Source organism: Ursus arctos, unplaced genomic scaffold, assembly GCF_023065955.2.
Source record: "Ursus arctos isolate Adak ecotype North America unplaced genomic scaffold, UrsArc2.0 scaffold_14, whole genome shotgun sequence".
NCBI lineage: Eukaryota > Metazoa > Chordata > Mammalia > Carnivora > Ursidae > Ursus > Ursus arctos.
In genome coordinates this window covers 12,930,561-12,951,846 of record NW_026622808.1, presented here as the reverse complement: position 1 = coordinate 12,951,846, position 21,286 = coordinate 12,930,561, and the positions used below count along the sequence as shown (strand labels likewise).

At 62.7% G+C, this 21,286-nt stretch overlaps 2 protein-coding genes across 8 annotated transcripts; one reads left to right on the top strand and one right to left on the bottom strand.

Moving 5' to 3' along the window:
- Window positions 1-611: 611 nt before the first annotated feature.
- On the bottom strand, window positions 612-14,481 carry PLK5 (polo like kinase 5 (inactive)). 4 transcript variants are annotated; one of them, XM_057311419.1, is made up of 14 exons: window positions 14,182-14,481; window positions 9,730-9,938; window positions 5,541-5,654; window positions 5,292-5,408; window positions 4,693-4,822; window positions 4,516-4,603; window positions 4,320-4,415; window positions 3,711-3,909; window positions 3,489-3,615; window positions 3,229-3,305; window positions 3,033-3,117; window positions 2,506-2,554; window positions 2,260-2,294; window positions 1,075-1,297 (listed from the first exon to the last, which is right to left on the bottom strand). In XM_057311419.1, exons 2-14 carry the CDS (start codon window positions 9,742-9,744, stop codon window positions 1,137-1,139), a joined length of 1,293 nt encoding a protein of 430 aa, XP_057167402.1. In that variant the 5' UTR covers window positions 9,745-9,938; window positions 14,182-14,481; the 3' UTR covers window positions 1,075-1,136. The 4 variants fall into 4 exon arrangements, with proteins under 4 accessions (XP_057167398.1, XP_057167402.1, XP_057167401.1 ...); XM_057311415.1 differs by lacking the exons at window positions 2,260-2,294; window positions 2,506-2,554; window positions 3,033-3,117 and having other exon boundaries at window positions 612-1,297; XM_057311418.1 differs by lacking the exons at window positions 2,260-2,294; window positions 2,506-2,554; window positions 3,033-3,117; window positions 3,489-3,615 and having other exon boundaries at window positions 1,137-1,297.
- A 93-nt stretch (window positions 14,482-14,574) lies between these two features.
- ADAMTSL5 (ADAMTS like 5) lies at window positions 14,575-20,926 on the top strand. Of its 4 annotated transcripts, XM_044377893.3 has the most exons (13): window positions 14,575-14,664; window positions 15,573-15,720; window positions 16,171-16,366; window positions 16,478-16,569; window positions 16,804-16,864; window positions 17,012-17,120; window positions 18,272-18,399; window positions 18,663-18,774; window positions 19,124-19,210; window positions 19,350-19,513; window positions 19,673-19,871; window positions 19,942-20,013; window positions 20,344-20,926. In XM_044377893.3, the coding sequence occupies exons 2-13, from the start codon at window positions 15,605-15,607 to the stop codon at window positions 20,643-20,645; spliced, it is 1,638 nt and encodes a 545-aa protein (XP_044233828.1). In that variant the 5' UTR covers window positions 14,575-14,664; window positions 15,573-15,604; the 3' UTR covers window positions 20,646-20,926. The 4 variants fall into 4 exon arrangements, with proteins under 4 accessions (XP_044233828.1, XP_026336713.1, XP_044233827.1 ...); XM_026480928.4 differs by lacking the exon at window positions 14,575-14,664 and having other exon boundaries at window positions 15,573-15,894; XM_044377892.3 differs by lacking the exon at window positions 14,575-14,664 and having other exon boundaries at window positions 15,608-15,894; window positions 18,272-18,480.
- The last annotated feature ends 360 nt before the right edge of the window (window positions 20,927-21,286 follow it).

Genomic DNA, 21,286 nt, shown 5'->3' with positions numbered 1-21,286 from the left:
CGAAGCCCGCTGGGACAGGAGGAACCGCAGCAGGCAGAAGCTGGGGGCCGCCAGCGGGGTGGGCATGGGCCGGCCCCCCTCCTGTAGACAGACCCAGCCTGCGGGTCTCAGGGCCGGGGGTGCCCCCACCTGCCCAGCCAGGCCCAGCCCCACCCGGCCCTTACCTCTCGCAGCCCCTGCTGTATACAGCGGGCACAGAGCCGGAGGACGGCCAGCTCGGCCCCCAGCGGGCCGGGCACATCCCTTGGGGTGAACGTTTCGAGCTTCCCCCGGCCAGGCACGTAGCACACTGGGCTGGGGGTGGGGCACAGGGTGTCACAGCCGCTACCCTGGGCACCGGATGCCCGAGGACACCTTCCCACCAGCCACGCCCGTCGGATGGGGCTCGGAGCCCAGCGCCGCGATGACCCACCTCTATCTGTACCCCCAGCCCCGGTCCCTCCCCAGAACTCCAGCCCTGGCGCCTTGTCCATACCGAGATCCCAGCCGGCCCCCAAACCCATCCCTCTGCCACCTTCCCATCTGGCCGAGTGGCGGCTCCGACCCTCCTGCCTGCAACACAATCTAGGTTCCAGTGTCCTTGCGTCCCTCCTCAGCCACCACCTCAGGCCACGGCCACTCCCCGCGCGGCTCGTCCAACCACTTCCCTGCTGGCTCCCCAGGTCTCTCCGGCCAGCCAGGTCACGTTCAAAGTGTGACTTGGACCCATCCTTCCCATCTGACCACCGCAGTGGCCTTCAAGTCCACTGACTTCGCGTCCTCCCTGTCTCCCCATCTCACTCTGCTCGTCACACCCACCAGGCTGGGTCCCATGTCAGGAGCTTTGCACGTGCTGTTCCCTGTGCCTCCGATGCTGTTCCTGATGGGCTCCTTCTCATCCTTCATGTCTCGCCTGAGTGTCACTTCTTCGCAAAGCCCCTCCACAACCCTAACCCTCCACGCCCCCGAGTCGGTCACCTCACCCAGTTCACTTCCTTCAGAAAATTGCCTCCTGGAATCACCTTAGTTAACTGTGTAGCATTGTCCCCCCACCCAGCAGGCAGCAGCTGCCCCCAGGCGCACACAGTAGGTGCTACTTTAATAAATACTTGAGAAATGATTGAAGAAAGATGGGGGGTGGACAGGAGCCCCATGACTTACTCCCCCAGGGGGCGCAGGGCCATGTGTGTGCCGTCCCAAAGCAGGACGCCGCTACCCCCATCCGACAGCTGATAGCCGAAGCCGTACTTGCTGGAATAATCCATCCACTTGGGGGCCCAGAGGACGGGCCGCTGCTCTCCCGGGGGGGCCTGCGTGGCTGGACACAAAAATGAAGTGAACTGAGCAAGGGGTCTCCGGGGGGGGGGTGCGGGAGAGGAACAGAAGATGAATAACAGAGTCCAGGGGGCAGAAAACCAAGCCTGGCCTTGCAGGGGTGTGTGGGGGGGTGGACAAGGCGCCAGGGAGCACCTGTCACCCCCGGAGAGGAGCCCTTCTGAACCGCGGGTAACGCCCGAACTCCACAGGCTTTGCTGGATTGCATTAGAAGAAATTGTGTTGGGGCGCCTGGGTGGCGCAGTCGTTAAGCGTCTGCCTTCGGCTCAGGGCATGACCCACATCAGACTCCTCCGCTGGGAGCCTGCTTCTTCCTCTCCCACTCCCCCTGCCTGTGTTCCCCCTCTTGCTGGCTGCCTCTCTGTCAAATAAATAAAATCTTTTAAAAAAAATTGTGTTAAAAATAAATTGGTCATTGGTCTCTGGAATCCTGGATCGGATCCTGGGAGAGCACAAAGGGCGTTAGTGAAACAGTGGGCTATCCGGTGTTGGGGGGGTGGAGCTGGGGGAGCGGCAGGCGGAACTCTCCGGGCTGCCTTTGCTGTAAATCTCCAAGTATCTTTTACTGTTTCCTTAAGACATTTGAGTAAGTGCTGGCTCTGGCTGATGAAAGCGTCTTAAATGCCGGGGTCTTTCTGTGCTACAAAAACAGAAGAATAAGAAGACCCCCACTGGGTCCTATGAGAAAGAAAAGGCTCCCGGGACAGTGACCCAGGAGGGGCAGGGCATGGGGGGTTGGTGGAAGTCCAGGAGAAGGCGAGAAGCAAGGGTTGGGGCTTCCCAGACTCTGGGGAGCAGGATGGATGTCCCTCTGCCCTGAACCCTCCCTCAGCTCTGCCCCCCAGGAGAGCCCCAGAAATACCCGGGGGACCCTGGGCAGAGCAGGGCACTTTTCCTTGGATGTCAAGGGACAGCTGGCCCCTGTGGGCTGTGCTGCGTCCCTACCTGGGGGGCCAGGGTCCAGGCAGAACAGCAGGTTTCTTTTCTTTTTTTAAAGATTTTATTTATTTATTCGACAGAGATAGAGACAGCCAGCGAGAGAGGGAACACAAGTAGGGGGAGTGGGAGAGGAAGAAGCAGGCTCATAGCAGAGGAGCCTGATGTGGGGCTCGATCCCATAACGCCGGGACCATGCCCTTAGCCGAAGGCAAATGCTTAACCGCTGTGCCACCCAGGCGCCCCCTGAACAGCAGGTTTCTGATGGCCACCTCCACCTCCTGCCTCTGGCTCCCCTTGGGCCCTGGGGAGGGGGATCTAAGTGGGGGCAGGCCTGTCTGTCCCCCCACCACGAGAGGTCCCTCCCACCAGCCCTGCCCCAAACTCCCAAATCTGGGAAAATCTTATTTTTATTTTATTTTTAAAGATTTTATTTATTTGACACAGACAGAGACAGCCAGTGAGAGAGGGAACACAAGCAGGGGGAGTGGGAGAGGAAGAAGCAGGCTTCCAGCAGAGGAGCCCGATGTGGGGCTCGATCCCATAACGCTGGGATCACGCCCTGAGCCGAAGGCAGATGCCTAATGACTGAGCCACGCAGGCGCCCCTGGGAAAATCTTATTTTAAACCCAGGAGGATTCCGGCCATCATCCCCATTTCACAGGTGGGAAAGTTGAAGCCGGGAGAGGGGCCCACGGCCCTGAAAAGGCCCAGTCATTGCCCCCACCTCTGTACCCTCACTCCCCACCAGCAGTTGGGGCCCAGGATGGAGGTCTGCTCACCCGCCGGGTCACTCCTGAGGGTCCCCTGGGTGAGCAGGTGGACGGGGACCTCAGGGTGGGGAGCCCCTCTGTCCAACAGGGAGGCCTGGGGAAGCAGCAGCAGGAGTGAGGGGAGGCCCGAGGGGCGTGAGGGGCTCCATTCTCCTCGCTCTGAAGACCACGGCACCCGACTTCTCCCTCTGCCCCAAGCCCTCACCTCACTGCCACACTCCATGGACTCAGGATCTGAAGCATCTTCTCCTGGACGGGAGGCCTTGCTGGGAGTGAGGGGGCCTGAGGAAGCACAAGGAGTTTCAGGGGGCAGGGCCTGGCCCCATGCAGCAGGAAGGCCTCCGCCGCCCACGTCCACCTGTGCCACAGACGCGGCGTTGCAGAACAGGCGGGAAGTAGGACAGGTGTGAGGTGCGAGCCGAGGCAGGGGAGGGCGGGGGAGGGGCAGGCGGGCGTGCTACTCACAGGGCTGCGGGCACTGTGTCTGCAGCGGCTGGCCCACCTTCCAGAAGAATCTGCCCAGAGGCTGGGGCGCGGTGAAGATGGGCAGGCCATAGCAAGAGTGGGCCGGCAGCCGGTCTGGAGTGAAGCCCTTCCGGGCGGGGCACCGGGGGTCACCACGCAGCGCGGCCGCCCTCTCCCGAGCCCCGGCCCCCCAGGGCGGGCCGCGCGTTGAGCAGCACGCACCTGGGTGAAGAAGTCATCCTGCAGCAGCTGGTCCAGGCTGGGCCGCTCCGCCGGGTTGGGGGCCAGCAGGCGGGCGATGAGGCGGCGAGCGCTGGGGGACAGGTGGGCAGGCTCGGGGTAGCGGCCGTCTCGGATGTTTCGGTACATCTCCGACAGGGGAGCCACCGTGAAGGGAGGGGCACCGGTCAGCACTGTGTACCTGACCCGGGGGGTGGGGCGGCAGGAAGCCAAGTGTCTGCTTGCCCTGCCCCAGTCCTGCGTAGAGCTCGTCACCATATACACATGCCTGTGTACCCACCACCAGCAAACACCCGTCCACGCCTCTGTGACACTCGAAGCTGTCCTCCCGCACACGGACATGCCCCACGTGCCCTATTCACACCTGCACACTCGCAGGATGGCAGGTGGGTGCTCTTGCTGCCCCACGGCTGCACACCTGTCCACATCTGTCCTGGGATGCTCACGCCTGCCTGTCCCCACTCAACCTCCCGTCTGTATGCTCACACCTGTCCTTGCCTGTCTGTGCATGCTTCCACCTGCCCGTACCCAGCCCCACCTGGGTACCCCTGCCCCTCTTCCCCAGGCCGGGGCTCCCCACGACCCACTCACATGACGCAGCCAAGAGCCCAAACGTCTGACTGGCAGGAGTGCCCATTTCTGGAGATGACCTCTGGGGCCAGAAAGTTCGGGGTCCCACAGAGCACTCTGGGAGGGATAATGCTGGGCTCAGGAGGGCAGGGGCCCACATGCCAAACCAGTCCCACCTGTGCCTCCCCGGAGGGACTGTTCAGAGCCTCTCACTCACCTATGGCAGTGGCCCCCTGGCCCCACCCTGGCCGCCAGCCCCAGGTCTCCAATCTTGACCACCATGTTCTTGTTCAGGAAGAAGTTACCTGCCAGAGGGGGCGGGCGCAGGCTATGAGGGCAGGAACCACACCCCAGCCCCCCTCCCCCGCCCCGGCGACCGCCCGATCGCGCTCACTGGGCTTCAGGTCGCGGTGCACGATCTGCCGCTGGTGCAGGTAGCGCAGGCCGCTGACCAGGCTCCGCAGGTAGTAGCGCACCTCGGGCTCCGTCAGAGTCTGCCGCGCCTCCAGGACGTGGGCCAGCGACTGCGGCCGCCCGCAGCAGCAGGAGGACACACCGATGAACACAGTAAGCTCGGCTGAGCCCAAAGAGGATCAGAGGAGTGCAGGTGGGCCCGGAGGGCCCCAAGGAAGTTTGAAAAGGGCCAGAGGCTCAGAGATGAACCCGAAGTGGGTACATGCCAGGCACAGGTGAGCCCAGGTGAGCCCAGGTGAGGCCAGGTGAGCACAGATGAGCCAGGGTGAGCCCAGGAGGGCTAAGGTGGGCTCGATGGGGTTAAGGTGGTCGCACGTGGCCACGGATGAAGATGAGATGGGCTGGATGAATGAACTGGGCACAAGTAGTCACAGGTGAGTCAAGAGAGCAGAGGTGGGCGCAGGTGCAAAAGCATGAGCACGGATGGGCCTGGTGCGGACACAGCCGGAGCCAGGTAAGTACGCAGAGACACAGAGGTGGACCCAGACGAGCACAGCAGAGCGGGGGGGGGGGGGGCACCTGGCGGCTGCAGTACTCCAGCACCATGTACACGTGCTCCCGGTCAGCAAAGTGTCCATGGAGGGCAACGATATTGCGGTGTTCCAGGTGGCTGTGCAGGGCGATCTCCCGGTCCACCTGCAGGCGCGGCCCCACGTGTCCACGCCCCCTGGTACTCAGGGGCATAACCCCACCCCCCCAGGGCAGGGACCTCTCTGGGGACCCCCTGCAAAGTGTGGGGCCCCCGGGGCACAGAAGGTCTGGGCCTACCTTACTGCGGGGGCGCAGTTGCCCGGCCCCGGCCCCAGCACGAGGCACCACCTTGAGGGCGAACACAGCACCGGTGGACATGTCCACCAGCTTGTAGCAGCGGCTGAAGGCACCCTGCGGTGGAGGGGGACGCACGCACTCAGCGGCCACAGGTGTGCAGACAGGCAGCCAGGCCTCTTCATATACACAGACGCACACAGACGCAGGAGATGCATGGACACACAGCTCTCACCCTTACACCCGCACACGCAACCACATGAGCATAGAGGAAAACGCAGGGACACGAACACAGACGTATCCATCTCTGGATACGTCCAGCAACCGGACCACAATACAGTACGTGGACACACGACACGATTCCACACCCAGACCCGGAAAGCGCAGAGATGGAGAGCACGTTCAGATACGGACCTGGTGACAGCACCACAGAGTTTCTACAAAAAGCTGGATACCTGTAACACGCGAGTGCACGTCCACACCCCTGGACGCACAACCCATGGCCACAACACAAGGCGCCAAAGACCGGCTTCTGCCGCCGCACCGTGCGACCTGTACAGCACAGACCCGGGCGCCAACCCAGCCAGCCGACCCCAGACTCCAAACTCGCGCCGACACGCGGCGCACGCAGAAGTCAAGCCTGGGGGCGCACACCTGCTCGCTCGCGCTCGAGACTGCGCGCGCACACCCCTCCCCGCCCCGCCGGGAGCCCCGCGCGGCCCGAGACCCTCTCGCGGACTCGCGTAGCCGGGGTCCGCACCTTGCCGATCAGCTTCCCGCGCCTGTAGACGCGCCCGGAGCTCGGGTCGCGCAGGAAGGCGGAGACCGGCGGGCGGCAACTGTGCCGCCAGCGCCGCGCGGGTTCCATCCCGCAGGGGGCCTGGCGGGCGCTGGGCGCGGGCGCTGGCGCAACCTCCGCCGGACCACCGCGCGGTAGCTCTGGGGCCGCGCGCCGCTGGGGCGCATCTTATTGTCTGAGGGGGCGGGGCGGAGCCCGATACTGGGGGCGTGGCCAGGCGCTGGAGGGGGCAGGTGTGTCGGGAGGGAGGGCGGCGGGAGAGGGCGAGCGGGGACACCGGGCTGACAGGAGCTCCAGTGACAGCGGAGCTCGCGCCCCGCGCGCCAGCCCCGCGCTCACCCGGCGCGCTCGGCCGGCTTGCTCTTCCAGTCCTGCACCTCCCGTCCAGCTGTGACGTGTCAACCTGCCCATTTCTCTGAGTGGGAAACTGAGGTCAGAGAAATTGTCTCCCTCTCTCAGAGGCCTCCGAGGGAGAAGCGAGCGGGAGCGGGGGGCCTGACAGGGCTCTCGTGGCACCGGAGAGCCATGGCCGGATCCAGAGGGCAGAGAAAGAAGACCGGTATCCCTAGGGCTGGGGCTGCTTGGGAAGGGAGTGAGGCCTGGTGCAGGGACCCAGGAGGGGCACAGCTGGGGGTTGGGGGTATCATATATGCAGGACATCAGGCCGCGAGAAGGATCAGAATCTGGGGACCGAAGGGCAGAGGCAGGCGTGTGACTCCTGCCCTGGGCAGCCAAGGAAAGGACTGGTGGGCACTCTTGGACCCTCCTGGAGCCATACATCAGACTCAGCTCCAGGCTCCTTCCTTGTGTTCTCTCATGTTCCCTGACATCAGTCCTGGGACACAGGCACTGGCCTTGTCCCCGTTTCACAGGTGAGCACACTGAAGCCGGGGGAGGTGGTGGTGCCTGCAGCCGGGAAGGGTCAGGGCTGGATTTGAATCCAGGCAGCTGCCTCTGGATGCCACAGTATTAATCTGTGAATGTTACATAACACTAGGAATGGGGAGGGATTAGTAGGGCTCCCTGGGGCTGGAATCAGGCCTTGGAATTTTCCAGAGACCAGATTTCAGAATCCGGCGGGTCATGCTTCCAGGAATGGGAGACACCTTCTGAGTTGTCACATGTCCAGCTGGTGTGTCAAGCAGGGGCACCCCGGGCATGGGGGCCTCTCAGGGGGCCCCCGTGCAGGGCCCAGAGCAAGACTAGGGTACCTTTGTGGGGGACCGGCCTCAACACCGGAGCCAGGGACTCTGGGCCGCCGTTGGGGGCCAGCTGGCTGCAGCCGGGGAGCCCAAGTTCCTGCTAACGGGAATCAAGGGCAGCCTGACAGGAGGTGGGTGGCTGGGGGTCCAGGAGCCTGGGCCATCATGTCACTGTCACCCAGGATCTGCTGGCTCTCAGGCGCACCCCTTCCTCTGTGTGTTAACTCGGGCATCCGTTAAGCACCTACTCACCGGCACGTGGAGCCTGCGTGGGGCCCTGCAAGCCCAAGACAGACACACCTGGCCCTCCCGGAATGACTGCTAGGAGATCACCCAGCTGAACCACCGCCGTGGGTCTGGGCGGCCCCCAGAGGCCAACGCATGTAAGCCAGGCCCCTTCTGAGCAGCAGCTTCTCCCTGGGTGGGTGCTGTTCTTAGCCCCATTTTACAGATGAGAAAACCGAGATTCAGGAAGGCGTATGCAAGCCCAGGACCACTGGACTGCAAGTGGCCGAGTCCCGCCTGGAGTCCAGGGCCACTGTCCGCACCCTCACACCATCCCCTTGGGCTTCTGCCCCAGGGGCCCTGGGAGCTCTGGCAGGGGCAGGGGGCTGAGCCCACCGAACGTCTGGAAGATCCTGGCCAGGAACCTCACAGCCCTCCCTGCCCGGAGCCCCACACTCCCGGCCACAGGCTTGCTTTCCCTCTCGTCTGCTCCTTCACTGACCTGAGATAACTCCCCAGATTCAGCACATTTCCTGGGAGAAATGCTGGAAGCTTTGCTCAGCTGCAGGTGGAGGGGCGGCTGCTGAGACAGCCCCCGGCGACGAGACTCGGGGGGCCTCCCTGGGGAGGCCCGAGCTACTGCGCACGGGGTTAGCCCACGGGCACATGGACGGCACAGTCTGCCCCTTCGGGAAGGTGCCAGAGCGGGAGCGGGACGCTCTGGGTCCCTCTCCGGTCTCCTGGCCTCAGAAGCACCATAGACTCCTCGTGAGCTGTCACCCCACCTGGCAGCTCCCTGGGGACACCAGGAGCCGGGCAGCCACCACACTCTGGAAGCCCCATGACTGCAGCAGCACGCTGCCCCCAGACTGGCCCAGTGTTGTGGGGGAGGCTAGACTTGGCTCCCCCCACCCAGGACCAAACTTTGTCCTTGCCTCTCCCAGCCTCATGCGCCTCGCAGGCTCCTTCTAGAAGTGCTGTCCTCTCCTGTCCTTCCAGACACCGCTCCGTAGGCTTTTCCCCGTCCTTCTTCCACATTTCTTCAGTTATCCTTTGCAGCTCCTCTTCCTTCTCCCAGGGCCTGCAGCTTGGGTCTGAGACCCCGTCCCCTGTCTTTGCTCCCTCCAGATGACATGGTGCATGCCAGCAGGACACTGACGTGGGAGGCTTGTCTCTCCTCCCATAGCTCCACCTGGGCTCTGCCAAAAGCAGAGCCTGAAGCAAGGGTTTGGTACAGAGCAGGAATGAGGGGCTGGGGAGGATGGGGCATGGGGCAAGGTGGGCCCTGGTAACCCTTGTGGATCCCCAAGGACTTGGGTACAACATTCCTCAGGACTGTCTACCCAAGAGGAAGACGAAGGGAGCATCAACCACCTGGCTAGGTCAGGGGACAGAGTGTTCGGGCCCTTGGAGGCTCACAGAACCAGCAGGGTGGCTGGGAGGTGGTCTCAGGGCATGCTCTGGGACCCGAGAGCAGGAAGTTCAATCTCTTCTTGTGAGTAAGAAGCAAGAAGACCTCCAGTACCAAATCACATTCAAACAAAGGCCCGCTGATTCACCCCTGTGGCCCTCCCACCCACCCGCTCACTCACCCCAGTCCAGCCATCCTGGCCTCTTTGCTGGCCCAAGATCCCATACCAAGCTCATCCCAACCTCAGGGCCTTTGCATATGCCCTTCTCTCTGCTTATGATGCTCCCCATCCCTGAGTCTCCTCCCAGTGGCCCCTTCTCATCTTCGAGGACCCAGGCAAGGGCCACCCTTGTCCGGGAGGCCACCTCCACCCCGCAATTCCCCCTGTGGTCCCTCACAACCTGAAATTATGTCATTTCCTTGCAGGTCTGCTGGTTTCCATCCCACCAGACCGGGCACAGGTCTGTGTTTGTCCCTGCTATGTACCCCATAGGTACTGGCCTGCTGGGTGGCCTCATGCAAGTTCAGACCCTCCCCAGACTCCCCACAACCTGCCTGCAGAGGGGGCATCCCCAGGGTCCAGAGTGGGTGCTGCCCCTCCGGGGGAGGACGCCTTTCCTGGTGTCCTCTCTCCAGCTGGTGCTGCCTCGACCTCTCCCCAGGGACATCAGCGGACTCCGGCCGTGTGCAACACTGCGCGAGCGTCAGACCCAGCCAGATTTCCACACAAATAATCTGTATTTCAGCTGCTTGGGTCTTTTTACCTGTTATGAGAAAAGTAGCTCAATGTCAGGGGAGATCCTGGGTGAGATCCTGGAACAGAAATAGGAAATTAGCTAAAAACACACACATGATGAAATCCATGTAAAATTGGGAATTTGGTCAATGGTAATAGTAATTGCTAATATTATTAATTAATAATAGCAATATACCAATATCAGTTCCTGAGTTGTGACGGAAAGTATTTGTTTCCTGGGGCTATTGTAACAAACCACCACAAATTTGGTAACTTAAAAAAATCACCCATTTATCAACCTCACATTGGGAAGTCAAGAGTCCTAAAACCCAGGCGCGGGCAGGGCTGGTCCCCCCCGGGCCCCAGGGAGACCCGGCTCCTGCCTCTTCCTGGCCCATGACACCCCCTCCATCCTCACCGCCGGCAGCGCGGGGTCTGCCCGTCTCTGGGGCTCCCGCCCTCTGCCTCCCTCTCCTGAGGACCTCGTGAGGACGCCGGGCCCCCAGGGAGCCCAGGCTCACCCCCACCTCGGGGCCTTGACAGCGTCCCCTCTGCTGCATGAGGGGACACGTCCCAGGTCCCAGGACAAGGATCTGGACGTCTTGGGGGGAACAGATTATACCGCCGATGACAAAGGATAGACAGAAACTCTCTAACATCTTTGCAACTTTCTGTAAATCTAAAATTATTCCAAAATAAAAATTTTCTTTAAAAAATCAGAATTAGAAGGCCATTACAAGAAATTCACATAGAACCTATAAGGCAGTATCTCGGCCACCCACAACCTTGCCCCAGGATCATTGTGGGCAACACGAGGGGTGTCCCTTTCCACGTCCCACCTGAATTTATACAACACCCATCCTTTCCCTCTCTGTAAACGGCACCATGTCATGCACAACTTTCTTGAGTTTCTACCTAACCGTGTACCTGAGATGACCTGCCATGTTCAGAGAGCCTTCTGAGCTCCCGCCCCTCTCTGCCTCCAAGCCCCCCGCTCCGCCCCCACCAGCCGCACAGGCCCCCACCCTGCCCGGTCCTCACCTGGGCCTCCAGCTACCTGGCCTTTGCCCCTGCCGCTCGTCCTGCCTCAACCGTCCCCAACCCAAGCAGGTCCCCCCAGCACTCCCTCCAAGAAGGAACTCAGGACACCCATTCAGATGTGGGGAGAAGCCGTCCCGGGCCCTCCGGGTCCTGCTGTGCCTCAGTGGCCCTACTAGTGGGGGTGAGGATTCATCTCTGAGCAGCTGCAGAGACCCAGGGTCCTGGGGCAGGGGTGGCAGGAGCCCCCCGTCCACTCTCCTCTGGAGGCTGAGGCGTCCCGGGGACCACGTGGCCAGGCCTGAGGCATCACAGGAAGCCACAGGGATTTGGGGTCTGGGGGGGCACGCGGAGGCCACAGGATCTACTTGTGGGTATTTCCTGAGCCCCAAGACTGCAAGACCACAGAGGGGCCAGGAGCCCAGCTGACCTGCATCCATGGGGACCTGTGTCCGCTTGGCCTAATCCCCCTCAGGGATGGTCCAGGCTAGAGCTCAGGGTAGGGGACTGCACTGACCCCCTGTTGGGGGTCTAAGCCGGGGCACAGGGGTGGGGGAGGGGCTGAGATGCCACCACACCTGCAGTCTCACCCTCATAAGCTCCCCTCCACCTGCACGAGGAATTTTGAGCTGAGCGCTTGGCCTCCTTCTCCGGGAATCTGCTGAGTCTGGCTGAGCTGTGGCCAGAGGACGGAGGACGGAGGACGGAGGCAGGAGGCTGGGGCCCGAGGGAAAAGCAGGGCAGGGCCCAGGACACCATATCTTCCCCCATCCCCATCTGGCACTACAAGCTCTGTCCCCACAGGCACTAGGCCCCCATGCAGGCCCCAGCACCTGCTGTGTCCCCTCCTTGCAGGCCACAGTGCCTGCTGTATGCACTTCCTACAGCACTTATGCCTGCCGTAGTTCACCCACTGCACAGTACAGCGCCTGCTGCATACCCTCCTGGCAGCGTGCAGTGACCCCTGTATACACTGCAGGATACAATGCCTGCTGTATGCACTCCCTGCAGGACGCAACACCTTCTGTATACCCTCCTGGCAGCGTGCAGTGACCCCTGTATACACTGCAGGATACAGTGCCTGCTGTATGCACTCCCTGCAGGATGCAACACCTTCTGTATACCCTCCTGGCAGCCTGCAGTGACCCCTGTATACACTGCAGGATACAGTGCCTGCTGTATGCACTCCTTGGAAGGCTCAGACTACTACATGCAGTACCTGCAGGGTGCAGTATCTACTGTATACACTCCCTGCAGAGATAAGTGTCTGCTGAGTGCATTTCTATAGGACGCAGTGCCTGCTGTATGCACACCCTGCATATAGTTCTTTGGACGGGACTCAGGGAATGAGGCACGTCTGAGGGAAGGAGACTGTCCACTTGGTGGAGCCCCTGAGCCAAGCCTGATGTATTTCTGGTCCCACCAGGCCCCAGGCCCCAGCTCCTGCACAGTAGGCGCTCAGCGGAGGGTGCCCACCCTTGCTGTCCCTACCCCTCTCCCGCCCCCTTTCTCAGTCCTGTCTCACCAGGCTTAACCTCATCAAGGTCACCGCCTGCCTCTGTCAAAGCAGGTCCACGGGTCCACTCTCCCTCCTCCCTGTAGCCCAACCTCCCTAGGCCTCTAGGACCCCACACCCCCCTCCTTCTCCCCCATCCCGGGCCCCTCGTACACAGGCCCCAGTCTCCACTCCACCCACGCTCACAGCCCGTGATCTCAGCCCTGCATCTAAACAGCCCCGTGTGTCAAGGACACCCACCTGTCTCCCTCGGGCCAGACATGGCCCCTGCTCTCCCAGCCTCTTCTTGCGGGCCCACAGATGTCTCATCCCGGACCTGTCCAGGAGCGACCTGTGGACACGCCCTCCCACGCCTGCCCCCTCAGCCCTTCCCAGCAGCTCAGGCCGACCTCCTGCCTCACCTCTTCCCAACGCCGCCCCCCATTGACTCCTACCCGGTCTGCTCCCCAGCAGCTGGGAGCCCCGCAGCTCCTTGACTCCACCCTCAATGCCAGCGGCTCTCCTCCCAGGACGCGGCTGCCTCCCCGCTGCCTTCCTGGCCCCACAGCCGCCACCAGCCACGTGTGGCTTTTCCAAGACTAGAACACCCTCCCCCACCCCCGTGGCTCCCACCCCTCGGCCCCGCTCTGACCTCATCTCTGCCCCCACCCTGACCTCCTGACTGTCCCTATTCTCGCCTCACGGGCTGTGCACGTGCGGTCTCTTCCAGCCATGCTACTCTCCTTGTGACAAACACGTCTTCAATGAGGGCCTCGCGGACCCCCAGCCCCAGGAGCAGCGGGCCGCTACTGCCTCTGAGTGTCCCGATGCAAAGGGCAGTCCCTGCACTCCCAGGGGGCTGCCTCCCTCAGCCTCGTGAGTGGGGTCGGCCACAGCTGTGCGCGCACGTAGTAGGTGCTCAGTAAGGACCGCGCGTGGGCGGCGTTGAGCGGCGGGACTGGTAACCGCCCTGCTCGTGGTCAGGGCTGGACAGCCCATGGCGGTCTTCCCAGAGGAAGGGGCAATAAAGCTGAGCCTGGGCTTGCCTAGTGACCAGAGGTTGCAGTCCACCCATCGTCCCCATCTCCTCAACCCACCCGTCAGGGAGCGTCACGGGCCACGGCAAGGAGCCAGCGGAGGGGGCCAGCCGAGGGCACCTATTGCTTGCCTGCGTGGGCAGGGGGAGGGGGCCCTGCGCAGAAGCCAAGCTGGGAAAGGGTGGGGTGGTGGGGAGCCCTGGGGTGACCCTGTCCTTGCCACCCCACAGAAAGAGCTGAGGTTCACTTGGAAGTGTCTTGGTGAAGAACTCTGCCCCCCCCCCCCCGCCCCGCGTTGCCTGGATGGGAAAACTGAAATCCTAGGGAGAGGGGCCACTGCCGCGAGGGAGAGGGGCCACTGCCGCGAGGGAGAGCTATCTTCCGGACCCGGGTCTGGCTCCAAAGCCGCTGCTCGCTGCCCGTGCCCGTGGCCAGGCAGGGAGGGCGGAAGGCAGGGTGGGGCACGTCCTCTGGTGACAGCAGTGCCCGGGAATGCTCCTGGCAGGGCTGGAAGGGGGCTCTCCGCCCCCCACGCCCGGCCTCTGGAGCTGAACTTCTCCCAGTGCGTTGGGGCCCTGCTCCGGGGGTTGCCGAGACCTGGAGTGGGAACCCCAGGATTGCAACCCAGGCAAGCGGGCTTCCTCAGTAGGATGACCTTGAGGGAGGGTTAGGGGGGAGGACCGGGGGAGAGGGGTACTGACCGGGAAAGGGGACCCTCGAGGGGACGCGATCTGGGCATCGGTGGAAAGGAGGCAGCGTCCCGGACTCCCGGAACCATGGCAGGGCCACCTCGGTTCTCGCACATTCCCTGGCCCTGAGCGCGGCGCCCGGAATAGCAGCCCCGGCGTGGGGGGTAGGGGCGGTCAGTTCCCGCACGGCTCCTCCGCCCTGGGCTTTCCAAGGTCACCGGGATACGGACGCTGGAACAGCAGGCCGCTGCTCCGCGGGACCGGGTCCCGCGCGGGGCAGTCCCCTGCCGTAGATCCGCGCGGAGGCGCGCAACGGCCGCGCGAGGGCGCACGGGGCTGCCGCCCCTGCGGACCCCGGCCTGGGCGCGCCCCGGGAGGCCGGGTGGGAGGGGCTGCCCCTGGCTCCCCCAGCCCCTCCCCGCGGGCCCCGCCGCTTCCGCTCGTCCTGGGGCCGCCCGGGGAGCCAGGACGTGCCGCCTGGGCTCTACGTCGCCGGTAAGTCCCTCTTCCTATCCTCCCACTATCCCGGCCGGCGTCTCCTCCCCGTCCCAGGGCCCGGTCCGGCTAGGGGCGGGCCAGGCAGCAGCCCCCAGGGTGGGAGAAAGCTCATCCCCACTTCCTCCTGGGGAAACTGAGGCCTAAGAGGCGTGGCTTGCCCGGGGATCACACCTGGGAGTCAGGAGTGCAGCCACAATGAAGTGTGTCTTGCTCCTCCGGGAGGGTCTCTGGGGAGGAGAAAGATGGTGCTTCTAGGCCCTCAGTTCCCACCACCTAGACTCCCACCCCTCAAGTGAGTGCTGAGTTTGTGTGGCCAGAGAGGGGGTGTCAGAAGGCCAAGCCCTCTCCCCCATCTCAGCTCTCCAACCAACTTCTTCCCAGGCCAGCCGGGGCTCTGGGTTCAGAGAGAGGCAGAGACACAGCTAGCTACACGGCTCTGGGCAGGGAAGGGGACCTGCCCAGTGGTCCCCAAGGTTCTCAGCACCTGGAGCCACCATGGGCCCCAGCCCTGATGCCCCAGATCGAATGTCAGAGCCAGGGCCTGAGGACCAGGGAAACGGGGGCTCAAGAGGGCCCAGAGGGTCCACTGGTACAGGACCAGTGCCCAGGATCTCGGGGCTGGAGACCTCCAGCTTGTCCTCTGCGTCCTTTGGGCTCTGTTGACCAGCAGTCAGCCTGGCCGTGGCCTGAGAAAGGACTCACAGGTGGCTACTTCCCTCCCCCTTTCTCTGGCAATGCCACGGTCAGGAGGAGGGTGTGGATAGCAAGTGACTTCCTCCTTCCCCTTACAGATGGGGGAACTGAGGCCCAGGGAGGCAAAGTCTGCCCCCCCCCCCGTCCACTCACCCCCAGATGCCTCCCTCTTTCCTGCATCACCCTCATCAGTGGCCCCTTTCCCTCTGCAGGCTGCCCTTGGTGGGACCCACACCCTCTGCACATGAGGTCACGAGTTGGCAACTGGACTGGGGCCAGGTCACCCCCCCCTTGTCATCCCTCACTCCAGGGGCTCCCTGCTGCCAGGGTCTGGGAGCTGAGGTGGCCCTGGAGGCCCAGGTGCAAACAGGGGGCTTCTGCCAGGGATTCGGTCCCTGACCCAGCCCCCACCAGCCGCACCTTCTGCCGAGTCCCTCCTAGAGCCCTGGACTGAGTCCAGCTGGTCCCCATGGCACAGATGGGGAAACTGAGGCCCAGGGAAGTGGAGTGGCTGGCCCTTGGCCACACAGGAAGGTAGAAACAATGACGGTGGGGTGAGCGGTGATGGGGCCCCGACCCTGGAGACACCTACGCACTATCCTGGAATGATTCCTTCCATAATCAGACACAGATTTAGCACCTACTGGGTACATTATAAGACAACACACAGTTAGTAATAACAAAAGCAGATAATTCTTTGAGCTCGCCCTCTCCACTCCCAGGCTCTGTACCACCTGTCTTTCTTACCTGATCTGATGGACCCCTGAAACTTTCCTGTAACAGGGGCTCTGTTATAACCCCACTTTTCAGAGACAAGAACAGAGGTCCAGAGAGGTTAAATTACTGCCCCAAATCACACAGCCAGTTGGGACAGAGCTGGGGTTCAGACCCTGGCCTCCTGGTGCCCCCACTGCAGCGTCCTCGCTGCTCCCCCACGCTCCGCCCCCTCCAGAACCTTCTTCTGCTGTGGACCCTCCTGAGCTGTGGTTTAGGGGGCAGTGCTCAGGTAAGGGGGCACATGAGTCCAGGGAGCCAGTGGACTTGGGGGACCGGGCCAGCAGTCTGGGGGCCACCAGGCTCCTCTCCATGCTGATGGTGCCTCTCTCTCCCCAAGTAGGGTCCAGGTGAGTGGACGCCGTGGGGTTCGTGGAGTCGCTGTTCCAGCTCTTGTGGGCGGGGTCTGTCCGTGCGCAGCAGGCGCTGTGTCTGGTGAGCACAAGGCTGGGGTTTGGCGGGGTGGGGTGGGAGGGGGGTGTCTGCCCCTGCTCTCCTGCCAGCCCGCCCCACTCCTGGCCGCACCCTCAGCCTGCCCACACATGCTGTGCCTTTTAATCCCACTGATCCAACTGGAATGTGGGTGGGGTTGGCCAGGCCAAAGGGGGCACGCCAGCTCTGGAAAGGTTACTGGGGGTCCTGACCACACTCTGGCCATCTTGCTCCTAGGTTTCCTGGGGAAGAGCCGTGCTGGGGAGACTCCCACGAGTACCGCCTCTGCCATTTGCCGGTAAGTTCTGTCTGCCTCCCAGAGCCTTGGCTGGGCCTTGAAGACCTTCTGTTTCCTGGCTCAGGGCCCCAGATACACTTGCCACCCTGCCAGGTTCTCCAGGCTCCCCTGGGGCTCTCCCAGCCTCGGACCTATCTTTGTCCTCAGGACTGTCCCCTGGGGGCCATTCCCTTCCGAGACCTCCAGTGTGCCCTCTACAATGGCCGCCCTGTCCTGGGCACCCAGAAGACTTACCAGTGGGTACCCTTCTATGGTGGTGAGTAGCTTCCCTCCTGCTGGTCCAGAAGAGGCAGGAGAGCTGGCAGGGAGGAGTGGCTGCTAAGAAAGCAAGAGGACTGAAGGACCACAAGCAGAAGAGAACATTAGCACTGGGGCTTCGAAGGTTATAAAGGAGTTGAAGTGACGGGGGAGAAAAGCAATGTGACCTGTGCAGCAGGAGCAGAGGGAGGCAGGGTCTGTCCTGCTCAGGGTTGAACACCAGACTGAGAATTTTCTTGGAGCTGTATCCAGAGACCGAGAGTTCTCAAACTTATCCCCGTAGCAGGAAATGTTGCCACATTTAGCCAAAGGCAGCAAGTTACATAACCGTGTGCCCGGGGCAGCGCGCCTCCAGATTTAAGGAAACGGGCAGCTTTAGACACCATAGTGGGAGCAGATACAGATACGGAGAGCGTTCCATCCATCAACCTCATTGGGTTTGGGGGGGGGGCTTGGGGTTTTTTCCTCCAAGAATTAGAGGAGATTTGCCATGATCCCACCCCCACAGAGGCCTGCCAAGGCCAGTTTGGGCTCTGTTCCAGGCGGGGTCTGCCAGCCAGGCTCAGGGGGCTGGGAGCCAGGAGGGGCAGGGGTCAGGGCTGTGTGGGCTTGTTCCTGTGATCGGACTGCCCATTCTGCCCCACTGCCAGGCAGAGGGGGAAACTGAGTCCTGGGGAGGATCAGTGACACACCCGGGCTACGCAGAATTCGGTCAGCACTGAACGCTTTTTATTGGGCACATGCTGGGTGCAGGGCCCAGGTGCTGAGTGACTTCTGCCCACGGCTGTACCCCAGAGCCTGGAACGGTGTTGGGAAAGTAGTAGGTGCTCTGTGAGTGTTCTTGGAACTAAAGAATGAATGAAGAATGGGTAAGGATGTTAGCAATGGAGAACGTGTAGGGACCCCCTAACGTGGGAGCTTAACCTGAACGAATGAATGCATGTGAGCATGCGTGCACGCAGGCCCAGGAGCCTTGCCTGGGACGGTCCCGGAGTTCTCGGAGGCAGAAGGCTTAGGTTCCAGTCCTGGCTCTGCCTCAGCCTCCATGTGCGGCTTTGGCTGAGTCTCTGGGCCTCATCTGCCTAGGGGGAGGGGGCTGGAACTCCGACGGAGGGACTCCACTGGCCGCACAATTCCTCCCTCCCTCAGCGCCCAACCAGTGCGACCTCAACTGCCTGGCCGAGGGGCACGCCTTCTACCACAGCTTCGGCCGCGTCCTGGACGGCACCCCCTGCAGCCCGGGGACCCAGGGGCTCTGCGTGGCTGGCCGCTGCCTCGTAAGGCCTCGCGGGGCCCGCAAAGCCCCAGCCTTCTCACAGCCGGGCCCTAACCTCAGACCCCATCCGTTTCAGTCCCAGGTCCCGCCCCTTCCCTAAGCCCCGCCCCACCGCCCCGTCCCCTCCCCGTCCCGCCCACCACTAGGCTCCCCCGCAGCCTCTTCCCTCCAGAGCCCGCCCCTTTACTCGTGGGCCCCGCCCCCAGCGCGGTCCGGGGCCGGGAGCTGTCGGTGAAGCCGCGCCGGTCCTCCCTGCCCCTGTAGAGCGCCGGCTGTGACGGGTTGCTGGGCTCGGACGCCCGCGAAGACCACTGCGGCCGCTGCGGCGGCGCCAACGAGTCGTGCCTTTTGGTGCAGCGCGTGTTCCGAGACTCCGGTGAGCTCCCTCGCCGCCCTGCGGGCTGGCCCAGAGTGGCCCTTTAACGAGCCTCGGGCCGGAAGCGAAGTCCCGAGCTGATTGGACAGGCTGTGGCCCGCCCCCTCCACCTCTTCATTCTGATTGGTTATTGCCAAATGGTCCCGCCCTTCCCGGAGCAGATGGGGTTCTAACTCTTCCCCTGCTGCTCTTAAACGAGAATAATCCTGACTCCAAAAGTTAACCGATCGTTTGGGGGTTACCAGGACCCCCTGGTACCTCCTTACCGCAGTATCTCATTTAATCCTTAAATCGTCCCTCAAATACCCTCCCACCTGCGCCCCAACAACCCTCCTTTCCTCCTGCCCAGGTGCCTTCGCTGGGTACTGGAACGTGACCGTGATCCCCGAGGGTGCCAGACACATCCGTGTAGCCCACCGGAGCCGCAACCACCTGGGTATCGCGGGGTCAGAGAGGGGAGGCGCCCTGCTGGCCGCCTGGGAGCAGCCGGGGAGCCTGAGGCCGGGGGAGGAGGACGCCGGGGTTGGGAGGAGGGACGGGCGTTTCGGGAGCCCGGGCTGACCTTTCCCTTGCAGCGCTGGTAGGGGGCGACGGGCGCTATGTGCTCAACGGGAACTGGGCGGGCAGCCCACCTGGGACCTACGAGGCGGCGGGCACCCGTGTGGTCTACACCCGCGCTGCAGGGCCAGAGGAGATGCTGAGCGCGGCTGGGCCCACGTCCCAAGACCTGCTCCTGCAGGTGCGGGCCGGCCTCTGCGGGGGGCGGCTGGGCAGTGAGGCGGGGGTGGGAGATGGAGGAGATGGTTGGGTTACAGGAAGGGGCGGGAGGCAGGGGTCAGAGAGAGGAAGCCAGGCCATGAGGTCCAGGTGCGACTCCCTAGGTATGACACCCCTCCAGGTCCTCCTCCAGGAGCCCAACCCCGGCATCGAGTTCGAGTTCTGGCTCCCTCGGGAACGCTACGGCCCCTTCCAGACGCAGGCGCAGGCCCTGGGCTGGTCCCTGCGGCAGCAGCAGCCGCGGGAGGTGGAACCGCAGCCCCCTGAACTCCCCGCAGCCCCGGCTACCATTGTCCCACGGATCCCGACCCCCACCCCAGGTGAGGCGGGCACGGCCAGGGTGGGAGCAGGGAGGGGAGGACTGTGCCCCTGACTGTTCGGCCCCCGCAGACCCCTGCGCACCCTGCCCCGACACTCGAGGTCGAGCCCACCGCCTGCTCCACTATTGCGGGAGCGACTTTGGTGAGAGACCCCTAACCCCAGCCCTTACCTGGCTCCTAACGGACCTGAACTTGACCCCAGTCCTGCTGACTTTTGACTGCGATCTGACTTTACCTTTTACTCCTTGACCTGACTCCAACTTCACTCCTTCTGACCCTTTGCCCTAACCTGACCTTTGACCCCTAATTGATCCCTGACCTCACCTGACCCCAGCCCCTCCCCCCCCCGCCACAGTCCCCAGGGACCCCCAGTGCCCCATCTGACCCCGGTTCCTTTCTCTGGCAATGGGATGCGTGTGGATGGGGGCCCGGGTGGAGCGTCCAGCCAGCCTGCACACGGTCCTGCCCGCAGTGTTCAGGGCCCGCGTGCTGAGCCGCCTGCACCAGGCCCAGGAGACGCGCTACGAGGTTCACGTGCAGCTCATCTACAAGAACCGCTCGCCGCTGCGGGCTCTCGAGTACGTGTGGGCACTGGGTCGCTGCCCCTGCCCCCGGCTGGACCTCCACCACGAGTACCTGCTGGCTGCCCATCGCCGCATCAGCCCGGACGGCACTCGGGACCGACTCGTGCTGCCCCGCACGGGCTATGCCCGGACCTGGAGCCCCGCTGAGGACAGCCGCGTGCGCCTGGCCGCCCGCCATTGCCCCGTCTGAGCCCCTCGACAAGGCCCCTGCCACGTGCAGCAAGAAAGACATGCTGGACCAGGCTCCGACTCAACATATTTCCCCTCTTGCCCTGGCTTCCGGCGAGCTCAGAACTATCTCCCGCCCACGGCTCTGTGACTTCCTGTCACACATGCTTAGACAGCCCTGCCCACGGTCAGATCCACTGTCATCAGCAGGAGCCACTGGTGAGGACACACTGAACAGACTTGAACTCATTTCCTCTCTCACTCTGGCTGACAGGAAACTCATAGATGTTTTACACTTCGGAACTTTGTGTCTGTTTTTACTCCCTTTGCCTCACACTCACTTTCCTAGAACGCTGTCATAAACAAGCAAGGCCCAAAGGAAGACATTGTAATGAATCAATTTCCCTCTTGCCCTTGCTACCAGGAAGCTCACTGCTATTTAACCACCTGACACCCTATGCTGTCTCTTCTCATGGACACACATAGGCTGCATGTATTCAAAAATGCCCTAACAAACAGGGATGCTCCCCAGAAGACACACCTAACCCGATCCTGTAATGTACTCACTTCCCCTCTCGCCCTGGCTACCAGTGAGTCCGGAGATAATCTTGAGAGCCTCAGCAATTTTGGCTGGGTTTCTTTCCTTCTTTCTTTCTTTCTTTC